At 41.4% G+C, this 27,502-nt stretch overlaps 1 protein-coding gene across 3 annotated transcripts in view; it reads left to right on the plus strand.

Annotated features, from left to right (window-relative positions):
• rbfox1 (RNA binding fox-1 homolog 1) overlaps positions 1–27,502 on the plus strand; it is a 417,007-nt gene that overhangs the window by 126,077 nt on the left and 263,428 nt on the right. Inside the window, exon 1 of one of the 3 annotated variants that reach the window (XM_061223559.1) lies at positions 7,902–8,101. The exons of 1 other annotated variant lie outside the window; for it this stretch is intronic. In XM_061223559.1, the coding sequence (XP_061079543.1) occupies positions 8,057–8,101 (45 nt within the window). In that variant the 5' untranslated portion in view covers positions 7,902–8,056. Of the gene's footprint in view, positions 1–7,901; positions 8,278–27,502 lie in introns of those variants that run through there. One more of the 3 variants, XM_061223564.1, reaches the window with a different exon arrangement.

Here is a 27,502-nt window from a genome sequence, read left to right on the forward strand (position 1 = left end):
GATACCCCCTGTTTTCCCTGCATTCACAGCACGAGGACGCATCAGGAAAGATGCAGAATTGACTTTGAGATCACGCGGCAGTCGAGCAGGAATGCTGTGACACGGAAGAGCAGCTTTTCAAATGAAAACCAAATCGAAAGAAGGCAGACGAAATTGAAAGTGGTTTTTTGATTTTGTTTGGATTTTTCAAAGCTCTTTTTTTTACAAGCAAGTTGACAGGTTTTTGTGACTCCTAAAGCCAATGTATGTTCTCTTGACTGAATTCGAAGGTTTGTTCGTTCTTCTCCAGTGACACCTATGGTAAATGATAAATGACAGTTGAGAAAACCAAGTAAAGTAGACCACAGCCAGGAGATAAAAATGACTCTGCAGTAACAAAAGGGCATCTGCATTGAAACCAAATTGTGGACATGATGCGAGTGGTGAGATTGAGTGTTGAGACGGAGGGATGCAGCCGAGAGTGAGAACGAAAGGGGAGAGGGGGATTGACAGAGGGTGAACGAGGGAAAGGGAATGAGAGGGGGAGGGAAGGAATGAAATTGAGCCTTTTTTTGAGAAACCAAATTCCAATTACTTTGCCAAAAGGAATCTCTACAGCCTCTGATGTTTGGCAGAAGCCTCCTCTCCTGCAGATCTTTCCGTAGGCCCCGTAATATGAACCAAACAATGCAAGTGTAACTTTATTTCACTAATTTCATTTGCTGATGTGAAAGCAGATGTGCTGATTCATCCAGGGCCTTGAACCAGTAATGGCAGAAGTGGAATCACTCATGCAATTTTCATAATATTATGCAGGCTATTTATAAAGAAAAAAAAAAAAAAACGCAGCACTGTGCCATTTCCATTTTTGAAGCGTTTTTCATCCGCGGCTTTCTCTCCGGATTGAGAATGCTCGGTCATATTTTTAGGCGCGTCTCATCGTGGCAGTGTGGCTTCATGTGAAGTGTCACTGTGCTTCTCTTACGTAACGAGCAGCTGTGCAGCCATTTTGTGATGTCAGTTCCTGCACAGCTGCCGCGGGCGCCTGACCAGGCGGCGCCCATGACGCTGCAGAACGGCGGCGGTCCGCAAATCCGGGTTCGCAAAGTAAAAGTCCTCCCCGCTGTTTTGTTCTGATCACCTGGATTTGCTAGGTACTGTTGCACAATTCTTCAGCCATGACAGAGAGCCTATTGGTGAAATCAGCTGGCTGAGTTCAATGGTGGCACAAACGCATGGCAAGACTTTTTCTTTCTGACCCCCGTACTTGCCATCTCTGCTGCTTTACGATATGGAGACAGTCTACGGCCTGCTGGACGACCCTTCACGGGTCCACTGGTCAGAGTTGCCATTTGTATGGTCGGGATTGGATGCCAGTCCGTGGGGCGCCACCACACACAGGAACCAAGGTTCTAGCCGGATGAGCCACCCTGCAGCCTTCATACCTCAGCTGTTTGTGGGCAAATGTGCATTTTTGAGTCTTTGATTGGAAATCTTCCTGGAAAGGCTGCCCGGAGAATCATCTGTTAGCTTTCAAAGCAGCGGCAAAAATTACTGAATGCAATGCTGCGGAGTGTGTTTATGCGGTTTTAAAACAAATCTGAATGCAAGAAGAAAAAAATATTTATAAATATTATGTCTAAAATAATTATATTAATTTAATAGTGATATAATAATAATACTAAAACAATATATTAATTTAACTTTTTCTGTGCAGGCTTTATGACTAGCTGTCCTGACTGTGGTTTGGTTTAAATCTGCCCTACGGTGTGACACAGCAAGTTTGTTATTCTAGAGCAACGGAACTCTCAACATTGAAGCTTATTTTGTCGTGTGGGTCATGACTTGCTTGTGGTATGAGATGTAATCCGGTGAACCTTCTAGAAGGAGCGGCTTGGTGGAGCCACAGGAGACCTGCTGGAAGGGTGGCCATATGCCTGACTTCTTTGAGCTCTCAATAGGGGAGGAGGGATTGCCTTGGATGAATGGCCAATAAAATGACCCCCAGGAATCGGTCAGCTGTGTGTTGTTGAGAAAAGGAGTATGCAGCATATCCAAGCGTTTGAATGACCTTGAGTATTCACAGTACACGCACTGCTGGGATTTACTTACCTTCGAATCAATAATTGTCACACAAATGTGTGACTCTGATAAAGAAAGAGAAATGAAGGGCTTCAAGCAAATTCTCATACACAAGTGTACATACAGAGAGAAAGACATGCAGATGCAGGTATGTACAGGTGAATACACACACACACACGACTGCACATACAGGCCTCCAACAGCCATACAACCACCCCACAGCATTTCACCAGGAGTTTGTGCTGAGGAACTTTGTAAGTAAATCACATAATCATGTGTAATATTCATAAAATATAATATTTCAAAATTGAGGTACAGCAAACCGCAAGCACAGACTGAATTTTTGCAAATGTCTGCCCATTACTTTGATGCGATCGCAGGACACAGATTTATACGTTATGCTGAATAAATGATGGCGCCTGGCGGCACACGTGCTTCGCTCACACTCAAATTTACGGACCATGACGCTGCTACGAGGAGGTCCACAAATACGCAGCTGGGCTTCCTGAATCGGACATAAAAAATCCATTTATAAAAGAGAGAAATGTATGTGATTTTTGTTTCCTTGACCAAAGAGTGTGTGTGTTTGTGCCAGAGCCTTTGTCAAGGGGGCTCTAATGCCCATCTGGGATCCTCTCTCAGTGGTCTGATGGCCTAGATTATTTTTTGCAAAGCAGTCACAGCCAAAAAAAAAAAGGGCCCATCATTGTACATTCTGAGTTGCACCCATGGAATTGGAAGGGGGCGAATGAGGGAAAAGGGGGGGGGGGGGGTGCAGATTCAAAGGTTACCCCATTTGCTCTGTTACCCTAATCTCATCATGGCTTGGGAGAGATTTAATGCTCATTTTTGGAAATATAGCAGGATTGTGGGAATGTGGGCAGGAGAGAGAGAGGGGCTTAAGCGCATGACTGTGCAGGGATGAAACGGGTGGGGCGGGGCCACACTGAGGGCACACTGAGTCAGGATGCCAGATCCATTTTTATTTCATTATTTTCAATGGAGCCCTGGACCTGACAAGAGCCCACATCTCATCTGCTGCAAAACGGGTGTCTCGTTTGGTAGACCAAAATGTTCTGGAGTCTGCTGTGGTGTGTTTGTGTGTACATGAGGTCTTTTTTTTTTTGTTTTGCATCTTCAGGAAAGATATATGCAGCAGGAATAGCTCTGAGCATTTATCTGAATTCGCTAAATTAACACAGGCAAAAAACAATTGAGAGTAAAAATACCATTGCAAAAAAAAAATTCCACACTGCTGTGCCAGGATAAGCTTGGTTACAGCTGAAGATCTCCCTATCCAAGCGTGAACTGGAATGGAGCACCATGTTCTCCCCAAACTATAGTCATCTCCCACACAGTTTCCCTGATTATCTGACACCTTCATTCAAGTTCTATGTTTGGGCTCTTCCACCATATGCGATTGAGCTTTAGATCCTGCTGATGAGGATTCATCCATTTTTCTATTACCTATTACAAAGAATGCTTTAATTCACCTCATGTACTGAAACTATTGAAACATAACTGGCTTCTTGTTCTGGCATTTTTTATTGTCAAATAAGAGATCACCCTCTAACCAATGAAATCAAATATTTCAGTTATAAAATACTTTTCTAAATTTTTTATTAAAAAAAAAAAAAAATTATATTTCAAACTTGCTTCAGCTGCCAAGCCCATTTTAATTTTCACTGGATTATCAGGCCTTTCATGTATTCACATTTAATTCCCATTGAGGTTTATTATGTGGGAGTTTACTGTACTGCTGCTCCTTATAATAGTACCACTGTTGTAGAAGTGGTCTAATACAGTAGTGGTCGTCAGCCGTAAAACACAACACCTACAGCTAGGGCATGTTAGGGGAAATCCACATTAAGCACAGGTGCCCGAAGAGTGAACAATAGAAATATTAACTAATAAATCCTTTTTGGCACAAGGACAAATGACAGTGGCAATTAACGGTTTAGTGCTGGGCCTGCTGCATTTTGTGTGAGTGTACAGAGCGGCACCATGGGAGTCACTGAATGAATGACATTGTAGACATTTTGCATTATGTAGGACACTCATGAATAACCATGAATGCGTATAGAGGATTATGTCTAATGCACAATACTGCTCTCCAACTTTGCATTTTCTCCTTGGCAGCTGTAGTCCGCTACAACATTAGCAAGCAGAGACCCAGGATGTGCTACTGTTGCGGTCGTGTGGTACATATTCACAGACATATGTAATGAGGAGCTTCGAGATGGGGACAGGGCCTGAGGTGACGGGAAGAGCTTATTGGAACTGGGTTTCAGGATTTGATCAAATAGGGGAGGTTAGGAACAATACCTTTGGTGAGAGGCAATGGCTTTTATGTAGCTAATGTGCTTAAAAATGTCAGAAAATGGCGTGCTCGATTTCCATAACGTACAATATTCCAGCTTCATCTCTAGGTCTCTAAATGCTCCTCGTGTCTGTGGAACCAGTAACGGTCTTGGCTTCATACTTTCTTGTTCAAAAAACAAAACACACAAAAAAACCCAAAAAGTGAAATATGGTTAAGCTGTGCAGATAAAGCACTCTTTGTGGCTCAGCGTGATGCTGGGAAACCATAATGTCAGCGGAAGGAGGCTTCGCTTAGTAATAACCGTCCTGTCTCAATGCTTTGAAACCAGCAGGGACAGGAGAGGGAAGCTGAGGTCCCTGGTGTTAGACAAGTCCTCCAGTCTGTCTGCAGCCTCCACTGCTCCGTGGGGGGACGCTTACCCAATTTATGTAACCTGTCACTGGGATGTTGCAGCACTGACTGCTCCTGCATTGATCTGCAATCGCTACCTGCCGCTCGGCTTGGAAACAGGGGAACAGAGGAGGGATATTTTCTTGTCCTGTTGTTTTCAGATGTCAGGGGAACAAGAAAAGAGAAAGAAAAACGCCTTGGAGCAGTAGTGTTGAACTTTCACCTGACCCTTGGAGTATTTCAGTGAGTACAGTGCTTTAGGTCTGTTTACTTGGGTATAATGGAAAGTGGTAGAGCCACAGTCTGCCTTGACAGATGGCACAAAGGTGAACACCATCCGGAAAAGAGGCAAGCAAACCTGAGACCAGATTTACCTTCTTTATATTGTCAAATGATGCAACCGGAAGTATGATGGGATTTGACATTTATTCATCCATACTTGTGCAGATAGATGGATAGCTGGATGTTATGGATGAATGCATTGAGAAAGATGTCACAAAGAGCCAACACATCAGCGTCCTGAGGCAGTTACATTGCAACTGCATTGGTAAGGTAGTTTACTCCATATGATATTGCAAGTTCTCTTCTCCACAAGGCCCATCTTCCCCAGGGGCCGAAACTGAGTTTTCAGCTGGAGCTTGGAGGGGGGGGGGGTGGGGAGGTGGGGGCTGGTTTTTCTAAAATGACTGGTTACTGTTAGCAATTCATATTTCTGCAAAAAGTCACTGTTCACATCTTATCATACTTTTTATTTATTTTTTTTAGATATTTTTTAGGCCTTTTTCAGCTTTATTGGACAGTATACAGTATAGAGCAGTGGTCTCCAACCCTGGTCCTGGAGAGCTACTGGGTCTGCTGGTTTTCGTTCTTACCCTGCAATTAACTATAATCAACTGCTCTAATTTAATGAATTAACTCACCTCACCTGGTTACCTGGGTCTCAACAGGTGCTGATTTTAAGGTGAAAACAAAAACCAGCAGACCGAGTAGCTCTCCAGGACCAGGGTTGGAGACCCCTGGTATAGAGAGACAGGAAGAATGGGAGCGAGAGAGAGGGGAAGACATGCGACAAATGTCAGACAGTTGGATTCGAACCGCCGCCGTCGCAGCTCGCAATGAGCATGCGGTCAGTGCTCTACAGGCTGCGCCACCGAGACACCCACATCTTATCATACTTGAGACGGGGGTGGGGGACAGGGGGATGGGAAATGGTTAACTCCTCCTGGGTGACTAGAGAGACCAGTCACCCAGGACATGGACAAAAACTACATGTACCCATCCCAGCTGAGGAAGTTTGTAGAAACGTATGGACAGATAGATACTACACCATAGTTAAAGTACATTGATATTTCCATGGATGGATTCATGAATTGGGATAAAGACATATACATATAGTGTCTTTACAAATGAATAGATGCCATACATGGACCTGTGGCTAGATTAAAATATGTGTGAAGCTAAAGTAGATATAGACTGAGTAGATACCAGAGATGAATAAATTCATAGAAATGGTTGGACAGGTCCCTTAAGTGCATGGATTTCCAGAGTGAAAGCGACAGACGGACTGATAGACTGATAGACGGAGGGATGTACAGATCTCTCAGCATGCCCTTCAGTGTCCCATGTCACTGCAAACTCTTTGAACTTGACCTAAAGAAAACCATATCCGCAGTGTCTGCTGTGGTCACTACTATTGTTTGTTTGCTTTTAAATCCCGGGCTGTAGACATCCAGGTGGTGCTACAGTTGGACGTGTTGAATCAGATCCAGAATGTTTCAGGTTTCAGTTCCAGACGGGGCAGTGCTATTTTAACACTTGGACAAAGCACTTTAACCTTAAACCTCAGATGCGTACATGGATAAAATATAGAAGCACAGACAATATTGGAAAGCTATGCTGTACTCTTGATCAGGCTGTGGCCCAGACGCATAAATAAAATTCATAATGTTGTAATATACTATTGCTTTTCTGCTTGTATTCTCTCAGGGGTTAGGTTGTTCCAGCTCATTCAAAGGATTCCATGATCATCAAGTTATTTATTATGATTTTGTTCAGCAGACAATGTATGTATATGCAACTTACTTTAACTCACTGGCTGTACTACAATGTATAATGAAAATGTGTCTGGATGTTCACATAAGAAATTATGGGTTAAATTTCACACTCAAGTCCTTCTGGTGTCATGCAGAGCTGAAGCGTCAGCACTTATTGTATTTTTTGCTCAAAATTGGTAAATCTTTTTTCATTTTGCCAGGCTCTTTTGACACGAACCCGGCTCTATATTTGACACAGTCATACACAGCAGGCAGTTTATACAGGGACTATTTTTGTTAAACATTTCAGAATACGACAGCTGATCTAGGACCTGGTTGTTGACTGCCAATACCCTAACCCTGACCTCATGGACAAAATGATCCTCAGTCAGCACACCTACTCTGAGAGGCTTGAATAATACAGGCCTGTCTGATAACACACTGATCACTGATATATTCCATTTTATTGCCTTTGTTTTTTTTTTTTTCATATACAGTGTCGTGGATATTCCAAATTAACTGAAATAAAAATGTAATTCTATCTGCTGTCCCTGGAAAGATAACAGAATGCATGCAGACACTAGTGCAGGGACAAATATGGTTGACATCTCAGCCATGCAAAATCATTAAAAGTCAAGTACATAGTTGCTGACCAGTGACTAATCCCTATTCAATATGCACACTTCTTAAGTGTACGGATGGGCTATTATAACACCGTGAACTCTGAGGTAGCTTCATTTATAGGGGGTATGGGAGAGCAACTTGTCCTCAGATGATTACGGGTTTAATTCTCAGAGAAGGGGTTGCGGTTTTGCACCATACAGCCGCAGTTAAGTCGAATTCCTGCAGGAAAACCTCTCCGTGTATAAACGGGTAACGTTAAAAACAAGCGCTTTGAATCGAAGTGTATGGGGGCGTCAGTCATGCACATACAACGGCATTGTACGACGCTTTGATGTTTGAATTCAATCCTCGTATTGCACCGCCTCGTTTGGGGAGTGATATTAGGCAGGAGGAAGCAGTAGGAGGGAGAGCAAAGGTATGGCAATAGCGCAGTAAACCTGCGAAGCCATCAGCAAACAGTGACAGCAAGGTCTGACTGTGGTCATTTATATTGGTAGCACGTGGATACAGTTCTCCTGCTAACACTCTCTCTCCCTCTCCCTCTCTCCGTTTGCTTTACCTTCACCGAAATAGAGGAGGTACTTTTTCTTCGCCTGTTTTTTTTTTTGTTGGGTGCCCGACCACAATGAAATCTTGGCAGCTAATTGCAGTCGTTGGTGATGCCCTTCAGGTAAGGCACACATGAGCTGTAGAAGAGCTGTAGGATCAAAGCGTACAGTGAGCGCGCTGGCAATAGGAGGAATTTAAACGAACGTGGGATGTTTCCAATGCGCCACTGTGTTAATTCTCCGGCTGGCGTGTTTCCTTCGTTATCGATAGAACCTTCTTCTGACTGCATAAAAACAGGTTAGTTAAATGTTTACTCGGCGAAGGCTGGCTCGTTGTTTTAACGGGTTCTGTGCAGCTACCGCGTCTGTGTGGAGGAATTGCAGGTGTTATGGAATGAATGCGTTATCGTCGAGAGGGTTTTTCAAAAGGAGTTTTTTAGACAGGTGCAGCCAACTGCATGTCGTGTCATTATCTTATCCCGTAAGCTTCCGTGCTGTATTCGACAAACAATCGCAGTGTTTTACAGAAATGTTTTTTTGTACTTACTACTTAATTTGCTATGTGTTTTGTTTACGTATTTTGTTGGAGACTCATTCAGCTTGGGATGGTAGCTAGTTCTTCTGATGATGCGTATGTATTGTAGGTTGCATTCTCAAACAGTGGGCTAAAAGTGGATTGAGTGAAACCTATTGTTGTGCATGGCCGAGGTTAAAGCAAACAAGGCAATTATGATTATTTCACAGGAATACTGCCTTGTAGTAATGCATTTAAATATGCCACGCTTACTCTGCGCATTTTTCACCCGTTTTGACGAGTATATAGTTATGTTTTCTGAAAGATTAATCGGTACTGTGTGTGTATATGTGTGAATTAATTACCAGTAGAGCATTCTCTGAAATACAGCCAGCAGCTCCCATAAAGCGCTTAACCAGCCTGCGATTTCCTACAGCCGAAAAACATATTGTCTGGGACACTATTTTTATTTGGCTATAGTTGTCAGTTGAATATACCGTTCAACAATACAAAAGGCTGGGAGAACCGAGTTCTGAAACGCGCACTCAGTTACTCGTAGCTATTTCTTAAAGAAGTTGTAGGGTAATAAATTGCCTGAAGCGACGAGATTTCTGGAAAATATATTTGGTAGAGATCCCAGATATGGGGTAGCCCACAATATTGCCTATGCGAATAACTCCTGTTTGTCCATAGGCAGTCTATTTTATCACTTACTGATGGCTAATATTTCCAGACGTTAGAATATTCAGAACTGAAATACATTCCTTCTTATTTTACATATTTTACGTTTACTTGGTTATCAGACCTTAATGTTTATTTATTCAAGAGCTGGCGTCATTTTCTGCCAACTGCCGTAGTTTTCTATGCATTAGGCTACAATAAAGCGCGTTTTTGTCCCTTTGTAACAAAGTGCACACGTTTTCCTGCGGTGATCCGTGTAGGGTAGATTTGGGTATGTGAAAGTTTTTCTAAGAGGTATCAATCACACTTATGAAAAGCTACTTAATAAAAAACGAACAATAACTTTAGAGTTGTCACGATCTGAGCGAAAAAATACCAGCTGTGTTAATATTTATGTAAATCTGAAGAAGCATACAGACTGCTTTCCAAGTGCTGCTTCTGGCTTTACTCAGAATGCACTTCGTGTCATATCCAGCCGTCCTTCTGTCTTTAAAATTTGGAACTTGTTTTCCAGATGTATAGCTAGGATAGTTCACACATTTGAAGACACTGGAATGAAACCGGACTTGTGGGTCACAATTGCACAATTAAGCCACTGCTATTAATTTTCTTGAATGGCAGTGTGATATCTCCGGTCTCTTCCCAGTACTCAGATACAGGAGCGTCGGTTTGGAATTAAAAACGAACAGAAGTGATAATGATGGGCAATTGTTCAGCTACATGCAAGTCAATTTATTATTATTTAGGTTTATTTTGATGGAAATCATCAAAAGTTTCTCATGTATCAGCTCATGTATTAAGACAATTCTCAAAAGGTAAGATCATCACTGACTGTTTTGGGTTCGTCTGCAGTGTGTGTGTGTGTGTGTGTGTGTGTGTGTGTGTGTGTGTGTGTTGGCCAAGAAATCTAATTTTAGGAACCTGTTTCATTAATTCTCACAGAACCAGTTCTCAAAAGTAATAAAACGTAATTAATTTTAGTAGAAGAAATCTCTGTGATGCTCAAGGATCTCTGCAAAGCAATTATCTCTGTAATGAGATGGTGTCTTTTGTCCAAAAAGAAATTGTATTAACAAACTCCTGCACCAGAAGCGTATTTTGGCGTTTTGAAGTAGGTTCTGTTCTCTTTAGAAACAGGTAGCCAGGAAGGTAGTGAGGAGGGATGACTGTTTATTACGCAAATAAACGCCTTTGTCTCTTTCTGAAGACACTATACAGTATTACACAAACCAGGAAAATGTACAAAAGACTGTAGGACAATATATGACTGAAGGGTATAGCATTGGGATTTATTATTATTATTATTATTATTATTTTCCTTTTGTTGATTTAAGCCCGAGTGTCTTTGTGCGGTACATGTCCCGCACTCAGTCTGTCATTTCACTCCGTTAGGCTAGAGTGTTCATTTAATAACTTGGTAGGCAGGTACATGCTCTTAACATTATAATATTGTCCCAGATGACTGCAGATATTCTGTTTTTTGCTGGGTAATGAACGCGGGGTTAAAACACGGCCTGTTCAAACATAATCATACCACTGCTGTTTAAAATCACCCATAAGAGGTTTCCTCCATGTTAAATAGAGGAATGTCTCCAAAAAGTTTTTATGTAACGTATTCACATACTGCAAGGCGCCTCGGTACTGAATTTCAGTTGTACATTACAGGTTGTAAAAAAGGCTTATCTGAATGCTCATTCTGTTAATATTACAGCTGAATTGTTTGTTGTTTTCCTTGGCTGTTCTGATGGCTTAACAATCAGTGTTGTCACAGTTGCAACTGCATGCAAGCCCATACACACACACTCGCTCAGTCAGTCAATTTATCCTCCAGTTTAATAGAACAAAACTGATTCCAGTTGTCAATTTCTGGGCAGAGCCATACCGGAAAAATAATTGACAGACTAAGAATCAAAATAAATAATAAAATAAAAAAGTATGTTATTTAAAGCTCACTTGTGATTTGCTTTGTGTTTCTGTGGCCTTTTCTCTTGCATATGCACTGGATTTTATCTGCTCATTACTCAGAAAGATGACTGGGTGCAAGTGATGAAGTGATGCATTTGTATTCAAAATCTAAAATGAAAATGAAAAGTCTGACAATCTTCCTCTGACTTTCAAAACATTTGCCCAATGTTGATATTTTATCATTTAAAAAAATTGATACAGCAGCGCCAAATGCTATATACTAAGCCGCAGTTTGGCAGGAACGTACCCTCCCTGTGTTTTGTGTTGACATTGTTCTTCCCGTGGCTCTTGTTACATTGCATAATGTCATAATATCTGCCCAGCATGAGTCAAAGACGAAGCTGACCCCTGACCCCTGACCCCAGGCATTATGACTTAATGATGTGTTGCCGCAGAACTGCGGAGGACGTGGCACGAAATGTCAAAGTTGAATCCGCTGTGAAAAAGGAACCGTATCTCTGCGTGTGCGTGCGTGCATCCACGTCTGTTTGTATGTGTGTTTATGTCAACAGCAGTGACCTTCCACTTTACTGTGTAAACATGACAGGCCAGCTATATTGTGGAGGAAATGTTCGATGGTCCCACGGTGCGGTTGCCGTTCACCACGCAATTACCCAAACATTGCAGAATGTGTTGCGTGGAGTAAAAGAGACAGAAAAAGCTCAGATGTCTGAGTCCTAGAGAAATGCTCACGGACACATTATTGCAGTGTCTGTGCGGTTGCAGAGGGACTGTCCGCACTGTTCTAACGCGTGGATGGGTCCCACGGTATCGGATTGAATCCGTACTCTGCCATTGCCGACTGGCCATGGTGATATCCGTGGTGATGGACAATTGGGTTTAGTGTTGCCCAGGGACGGGAGGGTTTCAGTTGACCAGGATGAGAACATCTTATCATGCACCAATGACCCCTGCTGGTTGATTCAGCACCTGCAAATTCGCCAGTTAACCTGCACATTAAGGGCCTGATACTAAGACCTTGATGATATCAACTGCCGCTCATCAATCCACAGTTCTGAAGTTGGACGCACACAGACATGAGTAGGAGGAAACCACTTGCTCTAGGGCCTGATTTAGTGTTTAGCATGTGCAATCCCGTTTAGCACACATCAAATCAATACCATGACTCATTGTTCATGGTATTTGTTTTGCACCAATCATTGGTTGCATTATTAGTTTTGTGCATGCAAAAAGGTTTTGCACATGCTAAATGTGAAATCAGGCCTACTGTGAGTGGCTTCCTCCTACTCATGTCTGTCTGAGTCCAACTTGTGAACTTAGGAATGAGGAGTGGCAGCTGACATCATCTGCTTCTATTGGCACAAGCTTGCCTGTGCTCCCGATAACAGTTAGCGGAAGCCGTGGCAATTAGCCCTGAGTAAGGACATTGGCCTTTCCAAATTAGGAAGAAAAGTGGGGAAATGCATTTATGTGTATTTTTAAAACCGTGCGCGCTGTCATCTGTTGGAACAAGAAAATCAGCATACAGTATACACAAGGTAGCGTCAGTTCATTAGAGTCTTGAATATCCTATGAAATGCAAAGTGCAGTCTGTTAAATGGTAAATTAGACACAAGGGTACATTCCAGCAAAGACACTCACGGCAGAAGCTCACTAAGCAAATTAGTATGGCAGTCGTGAGGATATAGCCAGACATTATCAACAGTGCCTTCAGAAAGTTTTTATCCTCCATTTGATTATTGTTAAGGCTGGGTGAAAGTATTGGCTAATGTCACGGTGCAGTCATGGCAAAGTTGTCGAAAATCAAAGAGAGCTACAATTCATTTGCTACATTAAATAATAGATATCATGCGCAGTGGGAAAATATATAACATAGGCAACTGTAGCAATTGTTACGTAAAAACTGTTGAAGCTTAAAATAATCAGGTTGCAGTTGCTGTTATAGGAACAAATACAAATAATATGCATTGATAGGCTGGTGCATTTAATCTCTTTGGAATGAAAGAGCATGCTCAGAGTTGCAACTGAAAACATTACCGTAATGAAAGCAGTGCAACAAGGACAGGAATCTTGATCCCAGCACATTACAGAATCTGTACACATTGTCACACTTTGTTTCTCCCAACATTTCGTAATATGCCTAAAAAGCTTAGGCTTATATAAACAAAGGTTGGCGGTTATCTTCCAAATTTCTGAAAAATCTAAAATGGGAAATGGAAACAACGGGCAAAGTAACGGAAAAATAACAGAAACTGACTTCTGGACATTTGATTTGAACCTTCCTGGGAGCAGCGTTATGTACATTGTAACAAAATGGAAAACAATTGCACAACCCAGAAACTGCCAAGATTAGGCTATTTTAACAACTGGAGAATGAGGGCACCTGTCAGAAAAGTGGTCAAGAGGCCAACTACAATACTTAGGGTTCATTTAAATCACTTATTTCTCAGCTCTTTTTTTCCTCTTCCTTGGCCTTTTTCTACTCCCAGCCCCGCCCATCAGGAGAGGCTAGAAAAAGAGGCTAGATTAAGAAGTAAAGAGAGGAAATCGAGAGAATGTTAATGGAATGTCCTTTAAACATGAGTTTGAAGCCATGTCAGTTACAGACGTGGCAGATGCGTGGCAGATGGGGAGAGGTAGGCCCACATGTTGATAATTTATACGTCACACTTTCCGGAAAAATACTTCCGCCAAGGATGCGCTCGTTTCCTTGCTCAGAGGCATGATTGGAAGTGCCTAACTTCTACTTCTAGCTCCTAGAAGGAACATTTAACAGGTAGGAATGTCCTTAAAGATGGCGGACCTCAATCGATTTCCGAGTCAGGAGCAAGAAAAAGAAAAAAGAGCTAGGGCAAATAAGCAATTGGAATGATTTGACCTCTTTGGGAGAATGGTTAGACAAATGCCACTGGCGTTAGGCCACTAATGGAGGCCTAACAATACGTTGTGTCTGAAGAAGCCATCTGACAGACTTTTCGGAAGATATTGAAGTTGAGTTATTTATTTGTTGCCGAGGAAGTGCAGCCTATCACCCAGGTATCCCCATCCCTGCCCTCAAGCGTGGTTGTACTGACATATGGGATTGGTTTTTGTATTGCTACCAAGGGCAAGATGGATGGAGCCAAATAAAGGCAAATCCTTGACAAGAAACCATTTCACAGATCTGTGTTTATGGTAAAAGTTAATATTTTAACTAGACAATGCACCTCGCAAAAACAACAAAGGAATGGCTTAAAACCTACAAGGTTGGTATTCTGGATTGACTCAACCAAAGACTAGACTTGGCATGTTTGGGGCACATTTCTATGGAAGAATTGGGAAAATTCTAATATCTAAGTGCGGACATACCCAATAAGAATGTGCCTCAAGCTAGAACCACTCCTACAATCAGATTTGCTCTTAAATATCTTAAATCTGTGAAAACTAGTGATTGAAGAGAACTTGGCGCATTCACCAATTTTCTTTTATTTAAAATCTGTTCTAGTTTAGGAACAACATTTACTGTACGAGAAGTCCCGACCAGTCGTATGAGTCATGTAAACAAGAGCCTTGCAGTGCATGTCAGCGAGGCGCTGGTCGCCTGGCACACTGATCTCAGATCAAACTTTCAAACTAGGCCTTGCAGATCAGATAATCAAGATTCATCAACTGCATTGCTTATTTTTCGCCTGTTTTCATAAACATGTTTTAGAGGACGGTTTAGGGGTGTTTTTTGTTTTGCCAAAATGCAGTCTACCCACTCAGGTATCAGTCGTCCCTTGTTCTTGTTAATCCCATTCCCGACTGAATTTATGGCAGTTGTCTGAAGTTAGGAGTGTTTGTTGAATCTGAAGTGACTCACTCGTTTGAATCCTTAGTTTGGATGAGAAATGAGAAATTTCTGATAAGAATATAAAAATGTTCTTGCATGATTAGCCAAGTGAATGACTTCCGCTAGCTAGCTAGCTTCTGATTTCCCACCCCACCCATGTTTTCCAGAAAATACCCCAAAAACATGGCAACTTAGCAACAAGCGTTTATTAAAACAAGATTTTATTTTATCTATGGATAAGTGTTTTTATAAATATTTGGCTCGGCTGACTGCATTAGCGACATTATTTTGCCAGCCTAGATAGAGTGATATGCTACAGAGGATTTACTCTTGATGAGTGTTTATGCCCATGTTTTTTGTGTTGTATTTTATCGTCCTCTGTTTGACAGAACTGCGTATAGGCTAGGCTTGCTGTACTCTGTGTGCGGAGCAGTCTTACTCTACATATTAATCTTGTCAACTGAATTTGAAAACCTAATGCCCCTCTGCTTAATTTGTTCTGGCCCCTGGTCTGTATTCCATATTTTTTTGTTCTCAAAGCATTCTGTATGCTGGCATGTTCCTGTTGGGGTATGGATGAAGACAATCCATAGGTAATTGTATCATAGCAACAGAGATGGCACTGGGACCTCCAGTTACAAACTGGCATAGAGGATGGAAGGAAATTCTGGGATTGACCATCTGCTTTATATATAGTAAATCTGTGGTCAAACCTACTGTGATCTGAGCAGTTATGTGCTGATTCACTGCTAAACAATTTATGTAGTTTTAGGAAAGTCGTGGTAAAATGTGCTTCACCCAGGTTTGGCTGAAAGACTGAAACAGCTTGGCTGCCTCTCTCTGTGAGCATTGTTCAGACCACATTTGTTGGAACAGATTAAAACGAACAACAAAAAAAAGAATGGCAAAAAAAAAACTAAAAGGAGAGAAATTAATAAAATATAAACAACTGAGCCAAAAGTGGACCCTAGTCACAACTGACAGAGCTTCACGAATGAAAATGAGTGAAATACATCATTAAAATGCAGATTTCTTTGAACTTCCATCAGCTTATTTGTTTAAAATTGCTTACAATTGCTTAGAGTCAGTTATATATGCCACTTCTGTGCTGTGAGACAGATAAAATGACCTAAACTGAAGAAATCGGCTTCTTTCGGTTTCTGTCCCAAATTTTGTTTTCGGGAAGGTTTGTGGTCTCACGGGCAGCGTGTTCTTCTGTGAAGCTTGTGCAGCTTATTTTCACCTCACTTTTGTGCTGTGAGACACAAGAACTGGCAAATGAAGCCCTCCCTCGGTGCTGCTCCGGCTAATAGTGCCCGTCCTGCTGGGTTGCATTCACTGTCAGCACGGGCACAGTCAGCGTATGATAACGGGCTGCGGAGCTCCAGTTTAAAACAAAGGTCGGTTGAAAACAACCTGAAGGTCATTTCATTTAGTGCTGTTAATTTAATTCCAGGAAAAGTAGAATTTCATTCAAATGACAAATTAAAATAAATTGAATTCATTGCTGTGTCATTCCAGAGATCTGTAGTCCAGTTTCTATTTCATAGATTTCATGTACTTGCTGGTATTCTCTGTTCACATACCTTTGACCGGCAGTTCATGGCATTTCATTGGTGTTTCGTTTGATCCATATAATAGTGCTTATACCTCACTTTTTTAACCAGTAGCTCCTAATTCTGGTCAAAAGTCTGAACCAATCAACCTTACACAACTGAAATAATATAAAATACTGTGGGAGGTGTAATTCTATGACATTTTGGTTATATCTGTGGCATTTGGCATGAATTAGAAATATTGTGTTGAGCAAACTTCATTCATTTTTTAAATTAATTTAGCCATTTTGGGACTGAGCATCTCCAATTCCCTCCCCAAATTGGAATGGACAATCATCTGCAACCAAGTTCCGCTGCGTTCAACCCCCCTCCCCCTTTTCAGAAGAGTGTAGACATCCAAAATACTGAAACACAGTGTCTTCCCAGCTCCTTTTCACCCTACGGACTGCAGCTGAGTTTGTGGAGTGCAGTGTGGAGTTGGAGGAAGACCTTCCATATACGGCTGTCACATGTCGACTGAACTGCCTGTCACCCTACCGGCCGCAGACGGCGCTGGCAAGGTCTGATTCAATCCGAGGCTAAGTAGCATGGTGTGGTGCCTTAAACAAATGAGCCATCCAGCAGCCCCCAAGGTTCTTTCTTTATAGAATATGTCTTGGCTCAGATTTAGTTCAGCTGCAGTGCACTCTATTTTTATATAACTTTGACTGAGAAAATTAGGAGGACTTCTACCAAATATTCTGTGAATCCCCTACTGACTTGACAATGTACTGTGCATACAGTACAGTATTAACATAACTCAGTCTAAATTAGGTAAACATTTTTTACAATTATTTTATTGTTTGGGAACATTTGCATTTCTTGCTGAAGCCAACAACGTGAGCCAGTCTTCCAAGACTACAGTGTCAAATTCTGACAATCTGTCAACATAGCTTTTTTGGTTACTGAAATATCGACTAATTCACCCGAATGCAACTTATTCTGCATGTAATGATGATGGCTTGCAGTTCTTCAGCTTGATAAGTAAAGTAGCCTGTGTGTCTTCTTTATACTGATGAGGATGGAACATTTTCCTCTCCACTTTATAGCAGTGAAAGGCCACTTGCCTAGCATTGTCTTCTCACATTTCAGGCCACAGCGATGCCCAGGCAGCAAGTTTAAGTTGGTTAAGTTGGCCATACATTCACCAACAGCAGTAACCTCAGTGCTGTACTGATGGACTAAAAAGTGACTGCGGCTGGTTGCATCCATTTTAGGCAATAAGTGTTATAATTTGGGTGCTATAGAAATGGCTTCAGGATGATGCAGTGGTGTGACAGCCGTATGATCATGGCTGGCGCTTCCAAAATCGAAAGGGAATCAAAAAAATAGGGCGATTAAAAAAACTTGACGGTTGTTTTTTTTCACTGTATTCAGATGTGCTAAGCAGAGAGGGTTACAGGTAGAAATGGGGGCACAGTAAAGAAAGTGGCCTGGTGGGTAAGCCCCTGGGCACATGGCCGTAATTTAAAGTTGATGGGTAACCATCCTACAGTCTGCACCAGGTAGTCTCCCTAATCCCCTCCTAAATTCAACTAGAATCGCCTTAATCCATAAAAATAGCATTCCTTAAATTCCTTATTTTTTGGCTTTAATGTTCAACTTTATAGCCAGGACAAGGCACTGCAACATGGACATTATCACTCAACCCCTTTGTCATTACTGGCACGTCGGTGTTGGGAGTTTTTAATTTTGTCTTTTTCGGAGGGAGGGTGTAAAACACCGGCCCTGTGGATGACAGTCTGTGGGGCTGTTCATTATTTCACAACTGAAGCTGGTCATTTTCCAGCTCTGGGCGTGTGATGTAGGGCCAGAATCGATTGGCTGTGATGTATCTGGAGCTCTTGTTATTGTAATTCACTAACCTGGTAGGACCCCCCCCCCCCCTTCCCATCCCATCACACCCTCCCCACCCCACCCAACCCCACTCCCCCAAGGAGGCTGATTGATTTATGGTGAAATCTTGCAGGGCAAAACTATGACTCCAGATTGAATAAGAAATTTGTGCTCTTATGGTAGTTCCTCCAGTCCCAGGTCATTAAGACCTTCCAGTGCAATCAATAGCAGTGCTTGCTGACAGCTGGTGAATGAAGTAGTCAGGCAGAATATTAAGAGATAAAGGTGAGAGCGAGAGAGGATGGTAGCACAAGGGATAATGCTAATGCATCGAGGCACTGCGTGGCACTGTATACTGTATAACTGAAAAACTGTTAGAGTGGGGGCATGCGTGTAAAGTTGTGGGGAATATGTGTTGAAATATTATGGCCGATGGATTTGAAAACGCATTTTTCCCCATTCACCACGTTCAGTGGTTGGTTTTTCATTGATGTGTGGATGTTATTGGTATTCAAATGTTCCTGGGGGGTATGGCATCTCTAGGGTGGTGGTGGTGGTGGTGGGGAGGGGGGGCTAGGTCAAAAGATCACCTTATGGTTATCAATCCAAATATCAAAATGTGTACCGATGCTTGTGGTTGGGCTCTGGAGCAATATAAGCTTTTCTGGGAAGAAGGTCAGTGAGTAACAAATATGAAAATTTACCTCACATAACATTTGTTTTTGTTTTTTTTTTTAACATGAAAGTGAACATTTAAAGAGAATCCTTATCAGGGAGAATGGCCCATACTTAAAAATTATATAAAGCCTGTACTATGAGGGCTATATTTCAATATAAAATATACAAATATAAATATCTAATGTAGTGGTGGTCACTTTTCATGAAGTATGTATTTGTAAACATTTTATTGAGCATGTATAATTCCTTTATTACCACATCATTATTAGTCTGTTGTTCATAGGAAAATTTGATGCTTTCTGAAGGACAACATGAACCATTTCTGTCGTACTCTTCTCAGGTTCCTGTAACATATCCGTTAACTCACTCAAAGGTCAGCCTGATGTAGAAAGCTTTTATGATGTGATAATGAAGGCATTACATGCTTCACGAAGGCTTCAGTGCTGCATACATCAAGTGTGACCACATAGAAGTAGGATATTTTAGGAAATATGAATTATGCTAATTTTCTATCTATGTCATTTTATGGAAATACTCTGGGACATATTGTAAAGTTCCATATGTGGATGTCTGCACTCTCCCATACATTCTTTGCAAAAAAACTAAATATGAACAAGGCAATGATTGGTGCATCTATTTGGTATATTGATTTAGCCTATTCTTTCACCTGCTATGCATTTTGTATTTCATATTTCCTTACACTGGCACATGCAGTGTGCCTTTTGGTACCAGCGATGACCTCTATCACACGTGACACCCAAGCCCTTTGTTATGCTCGTATGCGACTCGCCTGAAGGTCATGGAGACTAAATAATCACAGCCGCATTCAATGCATAACAAATGGTGTTTATTTTCTTTTGTGTTTCTCCCAAGTTAGCAACAGTGAAGTTTGTTTGGGTGGATGGCTCGGTATTGTTTCCCCATTTAATTCCAGGTGACTCTCTGACCTCCGTCCACCGCAGTGTGAACCCTGCGGTTTGATTGAGAATGGTTTAAGGGGAGAAAACGGCAAGCAACAGAAAAAAAACAAACCGCATATCAGTTGTGCCTGGCAGTCTGGGAGTGATATGCAGCCAGTCATGGCATTTTCCGTTTAAGGGTTTTTTGATTCGGTAGTGTTCCGTGGTTAAAGCGGGAAGAGGCGCTGGTGAGTCATCGTCCTCTGGAGGCCATCCCAGGCGTGAACGCGCAGCATGGTGCGTCAATGTGTTTTGGGAAATTCAACATCAGGGAAATTGTTTCTGCATATCGCTGCTGTCTCCATTCGTCAAATACAGTGCAATTTTTGGGAGTGTGTGCATACTGATAACTGATTTCTGTTGTTTTGACTCTGTATTCCAGCACATTAGAAGAATGAATTTGGGGTTAAGGTCCACACTGCTTTAATTTGAGGGGAATTGCAACCACATGAGGTGATGTGTGGGGGAATTACGTCCTTTCTTATTCGACATAGGCAAACAAAAGGTCTGGAGTTGATTGTAGGTGTGGATTTTGCATTTGGAGTCTCTCTACATGAGGGCCAAATTTGTCAATACAGCAGGCTTTCATGGGGCATACAAATCAGAGTATATCACTCTGAGGCATAACCAGAACATACTGTTTGGTATGTTAAGAAGCAAGATCACACTAGGGAGTTCAACAATACCAAACAAGACTATGAAAGATCACTCTCATGGACGACTGATGAATACTTTCAATTGTAAAGAAAAGCTGTCAACTGTCGAAAAAAAAAGATAGCTGTGTCAAAGACTACCATAAAGAGAATACAACGCCAGCATAACCCCAGAGCAAGATGCCACCACAGCAAGATGCAGACCTTCTGCAACAAGCTCTTATGGACAAATGAGATGAGTGTACCATAGTGATGGAAAGAGGAAAGTGTAGGGAAAGAAACAGCTCATGATCCAAAGCACCCCCTGCATCTGTATAATGTGGTGGAGGTAGTGTTATGTCTTGGAGATATACTGTATGGCTGCCACTGGAAGTGGCTCACCTGTTTTTATTGATGATGTGAGAGTTGATGGCAACAGCAGGATGAATTCTGAAGTGTTCAGAAACATCTGCTCAGGTCCAGCCATATGCTTCTAAACTCATTGGATAGGGCTTCACCTTGCTGCAGCACAGTGACCCCAAACTCACTGCTAAAGCGTGTTTTTTCCCAGGCCAAAATGGGGAATGTTCTGGCATTGTGAATCACCTGACCTGAATCCAATTGAACATGCGTTTTACTTGCTGAAGACAAGACCAACAGCAAAAGTCCCCCCCAAAAAAACAGGAACTACACGCCTGGCAGAGTATTACCAGGGAAGATACTGAGCCTCTGGTGATGTTTATGGCTCTCAATCTTCAGGCAGTCATTGAATAGGATTTGAAACCCAATGCTAAATATGAGAACTTTATTTAAGAATATATTAATTTGTGTAATTGCTTTTGATCCCCTAGAATTGGGTGGCTATGTATGAAATGGGCTGTATTTTTTTTTACTTTAAACTCATATTTGACTCATAAATGTGTGCATGGAGGGGGATCTGTTTTTAAACTAAATGACTTCCTGTGCTTTTGGCAATTATTCTCCGTGTGTTTGATCAGTTGTGCATTAGCGGCAGGTTTGCCTGAAAAGGTAAAGGCGTTTAGAGCAGGAGCAGGTGTGATGAGGGAATGGGGAGAGGGAGGCGGGGGGGGGGGGGGGGGGGGGTGCACGGCAGCAGAGGACACGATGTATAAACATAATGGAAGCCCGTTTATTTCTCCTTATCTGTTTAATATTGAGCTCCGCATTATCCTTGCCTTCCAGCCCGGCGGGACCTTGGCTAACAGCGTGTGTGTAAGAGCGTGGGCGGCCGCCATATGTGTCTGTACTCTCCAAAAGCACCTTGCATTATTAACACTGCTATGTCTGTAGGCTGTGCTCTGCTCCTCCGTGATAAACACTGAAGCCAGATGCAATGTCAAAAGGGCCCCGTGCAGTGTGGCTTCTCTTCTTTTCCCCCTGCTTTTTTGCCTTTAATAATGCGTTTTTCTTCAGAATATTCAGTATGTGTAGGTGGCCACAAAATAAAGTTATTTTTGTTTTTTGTTACTTCATTTTTGCAAAATATAGATGTAAGATCTGCTTCTTTGAGATGCAACCAATTACATTGTATGTTTAAAAAAAAAAAAACCAATGTAATTGTTAAAAATATTGCTCTTTTGGGAAGTCCCGGGTCCTGTTTAATATTCGGCACATAGGCAGGACAGCTTGTTGGTGTGTTAAAAAAAGCCTGGCCTCACAAACCTGAATGACGCCATCTGCAGCCACTTTATTGGTAAACAAGGCCCTTACTTTGATGAGTAATGCCCAAGGAAGAAGCGAGGGACTTTAGCTAAAATAGCAGAATCGTTTCAGGCGTCAGATCTGGCCTTTTTACAAACACATTTTGTGGGGGACTACTTCACCTCCCTACTGCTCCCAGATACCTCTTGAGAAATAAACGAGAGGTACAAATACCTGTTTGTGCAAACAGAGCAAAATAGCTTTTTGTGTCCGGTGCATGAAGCCAGACATGGGACCCATTTCACAAAGGTAGTAGTATCATAGTATTTTTACTCTTATAGTATTACTGCAACATAAAGCTACCTGCCTGTTAAACATACAAACATTTTGTTCATAAGGACCCCTAAAATTAGCAGTGGCAAACTGTTTTGACAAGTGCAGATGTTTTCTCTTCTTTGTGTTCGCCTTCCTGATTGACATGGAAAAGTTTGCCTAGAAGTGGGAGCTTTCAGATTGTAAAGCTTGGTAATGATGTTTCCTTTGACATCACGTTCCATTATGTTTAGCGAGCACTCCTATCCAGAGTGACGTACTCATTCACTACATGTAATCCATTTATACTGCTGGTTATTTGCAGAAGCAGTTCAGTACCTTTGCTCAAGAGACCGACCGTGCTCAGTCTGGGATTTAGATTTCAACTTCCTCCGAGTTAAATGCCCTGTTCTCTAACCATTATGCTGGACTGCAACTGCAGATTGCTGAGCTCGTTTGTTAATTATTTCTGTGTTGATTTATTTATTGTGGTGCTTCTGCATTAGTTTTCATCTGTTCATTTATTTATCATTTATTCAATTGATTTTTTTGGCAATGGAAAAAAAGCTCTGAGATGTTTTAGTGCCTTAGCAATGAATGTTATTCTCTACAACTGGGCCTATGTAATTGGTGTAAAATTATTGTCATTGGCCTTTTTAACATTTACAGCTGAATGTTATTGGCAAATGTCTTTCACACAATCACTTGGCAGTCATTCGGTTATCCAGTTTAAGTCCGATTTTAAATTATCATGAATAAAATGGCTTTCACTGATTAGTTCACACATCTAGATAAATGTGGACATAAAATTTTAAAATGTATGTTCTTTCAAGGGCAAATCAGTAATCAGAAATCAGCATTTTGAAAATGAAGGCCATAAAAATGTAAAATTGATTTGGTAATTTAAACAAAATGACTTGGCCTTAGTTGATCCTTTTGTAAATCATACCTGGTTATACACATCCTCTTGTGTGATAGTACTGTAGTATAAAGTAACAGTTTGGAACTAATATGATGGTAGCAAGATGGATGCATTTCTTTTGGATGGTTAAATTGTACTGTCGGTTTATTAACTTGCCAAACATTTTGTTACGAGGTACCTGTCTCACAGATGCTGCCTGCATCAAACCACAATACTACTTTCCTCACTGGCAGTGTGTTTAGCCGTGAGTTTATTTTGCTTATATTTTCAGTCAGAAATGATAAGCATAGCCTACAATTTGAATGTGGCTTGTCAATCAAGATTGTTGCTGTGGGTGGCCATAGGTACCGTGCTCTGTGTGTGTTCTGTATTTTGGATAAGTTCATGAGAACTTGTCCATTGATCAGTTTATCAGCTGTTTGTTAGCTACACTCAAAATATTACACATCTCTGCAGGTTTGGAAATCAGTACAGACATTTCTCTTCATGGAAATGAATTGAGTATCACAATTGGTGTTCCTGCATTTCAGAACACAGCACTCATTTGCAGTTTCTCTCTTTCCTGTGAAGAGTGCACAATCCTGTGTTATTGCGAGCCCTGAACACACAGCTGAACACACAGATCAGTCTAAGCATCTTTCTGCACCACAGCAGGTCATACTAACTGAAAGACAATTACTTGTGCTAAATAATACATATTACACATGATCACAATGCTGATTGTTCTTGCAGGTTGCAGACTGTTCTCATGGTCCGGAAGTCATTTTGTTCAAATGGTTGAAAAATTGCATGTGGTGATAGTTAAGGTGTCTGCCATTGACCGGGCCAACAGGGCTGAGAGCGATCAATGAGGTGTCTTCTTGATTGCTGCTTTGCGATTGGTTCGAACAGGCTATTGATTACACATCTAGGTTCCTTTTTTCTCTTTTTTTCTTGAATGTAGACAGTCATTACTAGTGTTGGTTTTCTGAGAGGAAGTGATACATTTACAACCCACCGGGAGATTGTCTCATTAAGGTAGAACATTCTAGATGCATTCTAAGTATATGGCAAAACATGGAGATCATTAGATCGGAGGAATCACTGCCAACTGTTGGTTGCATAATTTGTTTGGCTAGCACTGAAGTCTCTTCCACCGGGCTTCCAATGGTTTATTTTGACATTTTGTCCATTTCTGTTGCTCAAACTTTAATGAAGCAAAGTAAGCATTGCCTGCCCAGTGGAGCAGTGTGCGTATGCCCACTAAGGGCCAGCTTTACGTACATGAAGCTCACAGCGCAAAATGCGGCCTGACTGCAGTCACAGTCTGCCTGAAATTAACGTCTTATTTACCAAGCTCATTATGCAATCAGCCTATGAACTACATGTTGTGAAAGAGACAGATCTTAGCAGTTAAAACAAGGTGTTTAGTGCTTTCAATATGTTCACTGCATGCCAATATGTATCGGCTGCCATGTAAAAATGTATCCAGTGCAGGACCGTGGCAGGCAGTGTTCTGTGAAACGTTGTAATGAGCTTGCCTATTGCCCGGATAGAACGGGAACGGGATCTTCCAGTACATCTTTCATTTCTCCCAGAAGCGTAATTATTTGTATGGCTGGGTTTTTGTCACAGAAGTCGCAGGTGATTGTCTCTTTTTTGGCAGTCCCTTTAATGAGGATAACTAATGAAAACAAAAACTTTCCGCGATGGGCAAAAGCGATTAAAAGCAGCATATCGTTGCATTTAATCTACTCATATTTTTTACTCGCAACACTGATTGATAGCTTCAGTTACTGTCACTATGGTTGAACACTATTTCAGTCACTTCCCACTGCTTCGCATGAGATATTGGTTTATTTAATAAATTATTTTGTAAATATTTTCTGTGACAAACACCCAGCCTTAATTATTGCTTGGCTGCAATCATTAATTAATATTTACTATGAATAATCTGTTTGATGATTTCTTGCTCTGGGATATTGTGTGAAATGTGATGAAGTGTGATTCTTGTTGCAAAGATTATTTCAGTGCATCTTCAAAGCCTAGAACTGTGTTTCTGTGTTGCGCCTTGCTTTATGCCTGCTCTTCTCAATTCCTTTTTATTTGCATGAACTTTAGGAAATTCAACGGAATACATCAGCCACTCTCCACTCTTTATTCGATCACACGCACACAGCGGTTCTAGCCCTGTGTTCCAGTTTGATACATACGATGCATGTTTCCAGGGCAGAATGCGTCTTATGTCCGCCTGAAAAATCACCAGCTTTTTAATTAATATTTAATCAGCCAAATATGTGCAGCAACTAAATGCATACAGGCATGCAGACGTGGTCAAGAGGTTCAGCTGGGGAATAATTGGGGAAGATTGGGGAAGACTAGTCAGATTGGGGAAGAAATGCAATGCAAGTGATCTTTGACCGTTGAATGATTGTTGGTGCCAGACAGGGTGGTTTGAGTATCTCAGAAACTGTTGATCTCTTGTGATTATCACAACCAACAGTCTCTCTTTGCAGAGAATGGTGCGAAAAACTAAAAGCATCCAGTGAGCAGCAGTTTTGAGGGCAAAAGTGCATTGTTAATGAGAGAGGTCAGAGGAGAAGGGGCAGACTGGTCAAAGATAAAAGGAAAGAGACAATAACTCAAATAATCATGCATTACAACAGGGGCATACAGAAGAGCATCTCTGAACACACAAAACGTCAAACCTCTAAGTGGATGGGGTACAGCTGCAGAAGACCAATACGTCTAAAAAAATAAGTAATAAATACCTAATATATATATACTGGGGTAGATTGGGGGATTTGCAATGTCTACTGCAAGAATCGATATTTTATATTACAAATACAATAAAATAGGCCTAATTCTTTACAGTAAAACCCTGCAATGATGCAATAACCTTAATATAACATGATCATTGCTCCCGTTTTCTGGACTTTTTAATTTGAAATGTAAAAACACGTCATCTGAATAGAAGTTTATATAAGGCACCCAACATCTTCTTAGACCTGTAGTAACTGGCGCTACAGTATTTTGGTACTTTAAGCCAAAACATTTACCACATTTTGCTTGTAAGCTAATAATCAGTATATTTCCCTCACGCTTAATATCTTAATAGCCTACATGAGTATGTGTGTTTAAGGTTAATATAATAGCCTATAGGCAAGCGTACATCTGAAGTATTTAGCACAGGTGCTCGGTAAAAAGGCATAGCTAGAAAGTTCAAGGTTCCCGCAACACTGCTGTTAATGCTCCCTTGTAATAACAAAATACATTTATTAAAGTGAGCAAGACAATGTTCTGACCAGTTTGGTCTTTTGGCAGGCGTGTGAATTTAAACATCAGTAATGCTTCACGAGGTAAATTGATCTCGCGTGTAGCCTAGAATTCTTACTTCTGAAGGTCGTTTGTTTGGTATAACGAACACTGGCTGCGCCCGTGCCATGCTAATTCCTGATGCTGCTATAGCAGCGGCAAACCCTGGCATAGCACCGCCACTGTGAAGGACCCATTCACACACTGAATCAGTACCTTAATTGGATGAGCCACCCACCAGCCTTATTTATCTTAAGTGTTTTATCTATTAAAATGCAACCTCTTAGTGGATGCTGCCTCAGAATATAACTTGTTCGAAATGCATTGGAACGTGCATCGCTAAACATAGAAAAAGAAACCGTCGCTTATTTGAATGGATGTTTGGGGAAGTAGATGTTGTTCCATGAGAAAATAATTACGGCAGAAACGGAAGCCAAATGATAAACGATTGCATTTAACCAAGTGTTCCGTCCGTGATTTTCATTGCGGGTCGTCTCCGTTATTAACGGGCGAGATACTTCAGGAGTTCAACTGTGACCTTCCAGACTCTTGGTTTTCAGAAATGTGACAGCGTTCGTGAAAATGAATTTTTAAAAATCAAGCCCTTCCCCCTGAGTCAGGAAGGGATCCGAGCCTGTTTTGCATAAAAATGAGCACAGCGTCTCTTAAGATAAGAGCTCTATGGAGGAGACTTTTTTTTC

This window comes from Conger conger, chromosome 16 (genome assembly GCF_963514075.1).
Source record: "Conger conger chromosome 16, fConCon1.1, whole genome shotgun sequence".
NCBI lineage: Eukaryota > Metazoa > Chordata > Actinopteri > Anguilliformes > Congridae > Conger > Conger conger.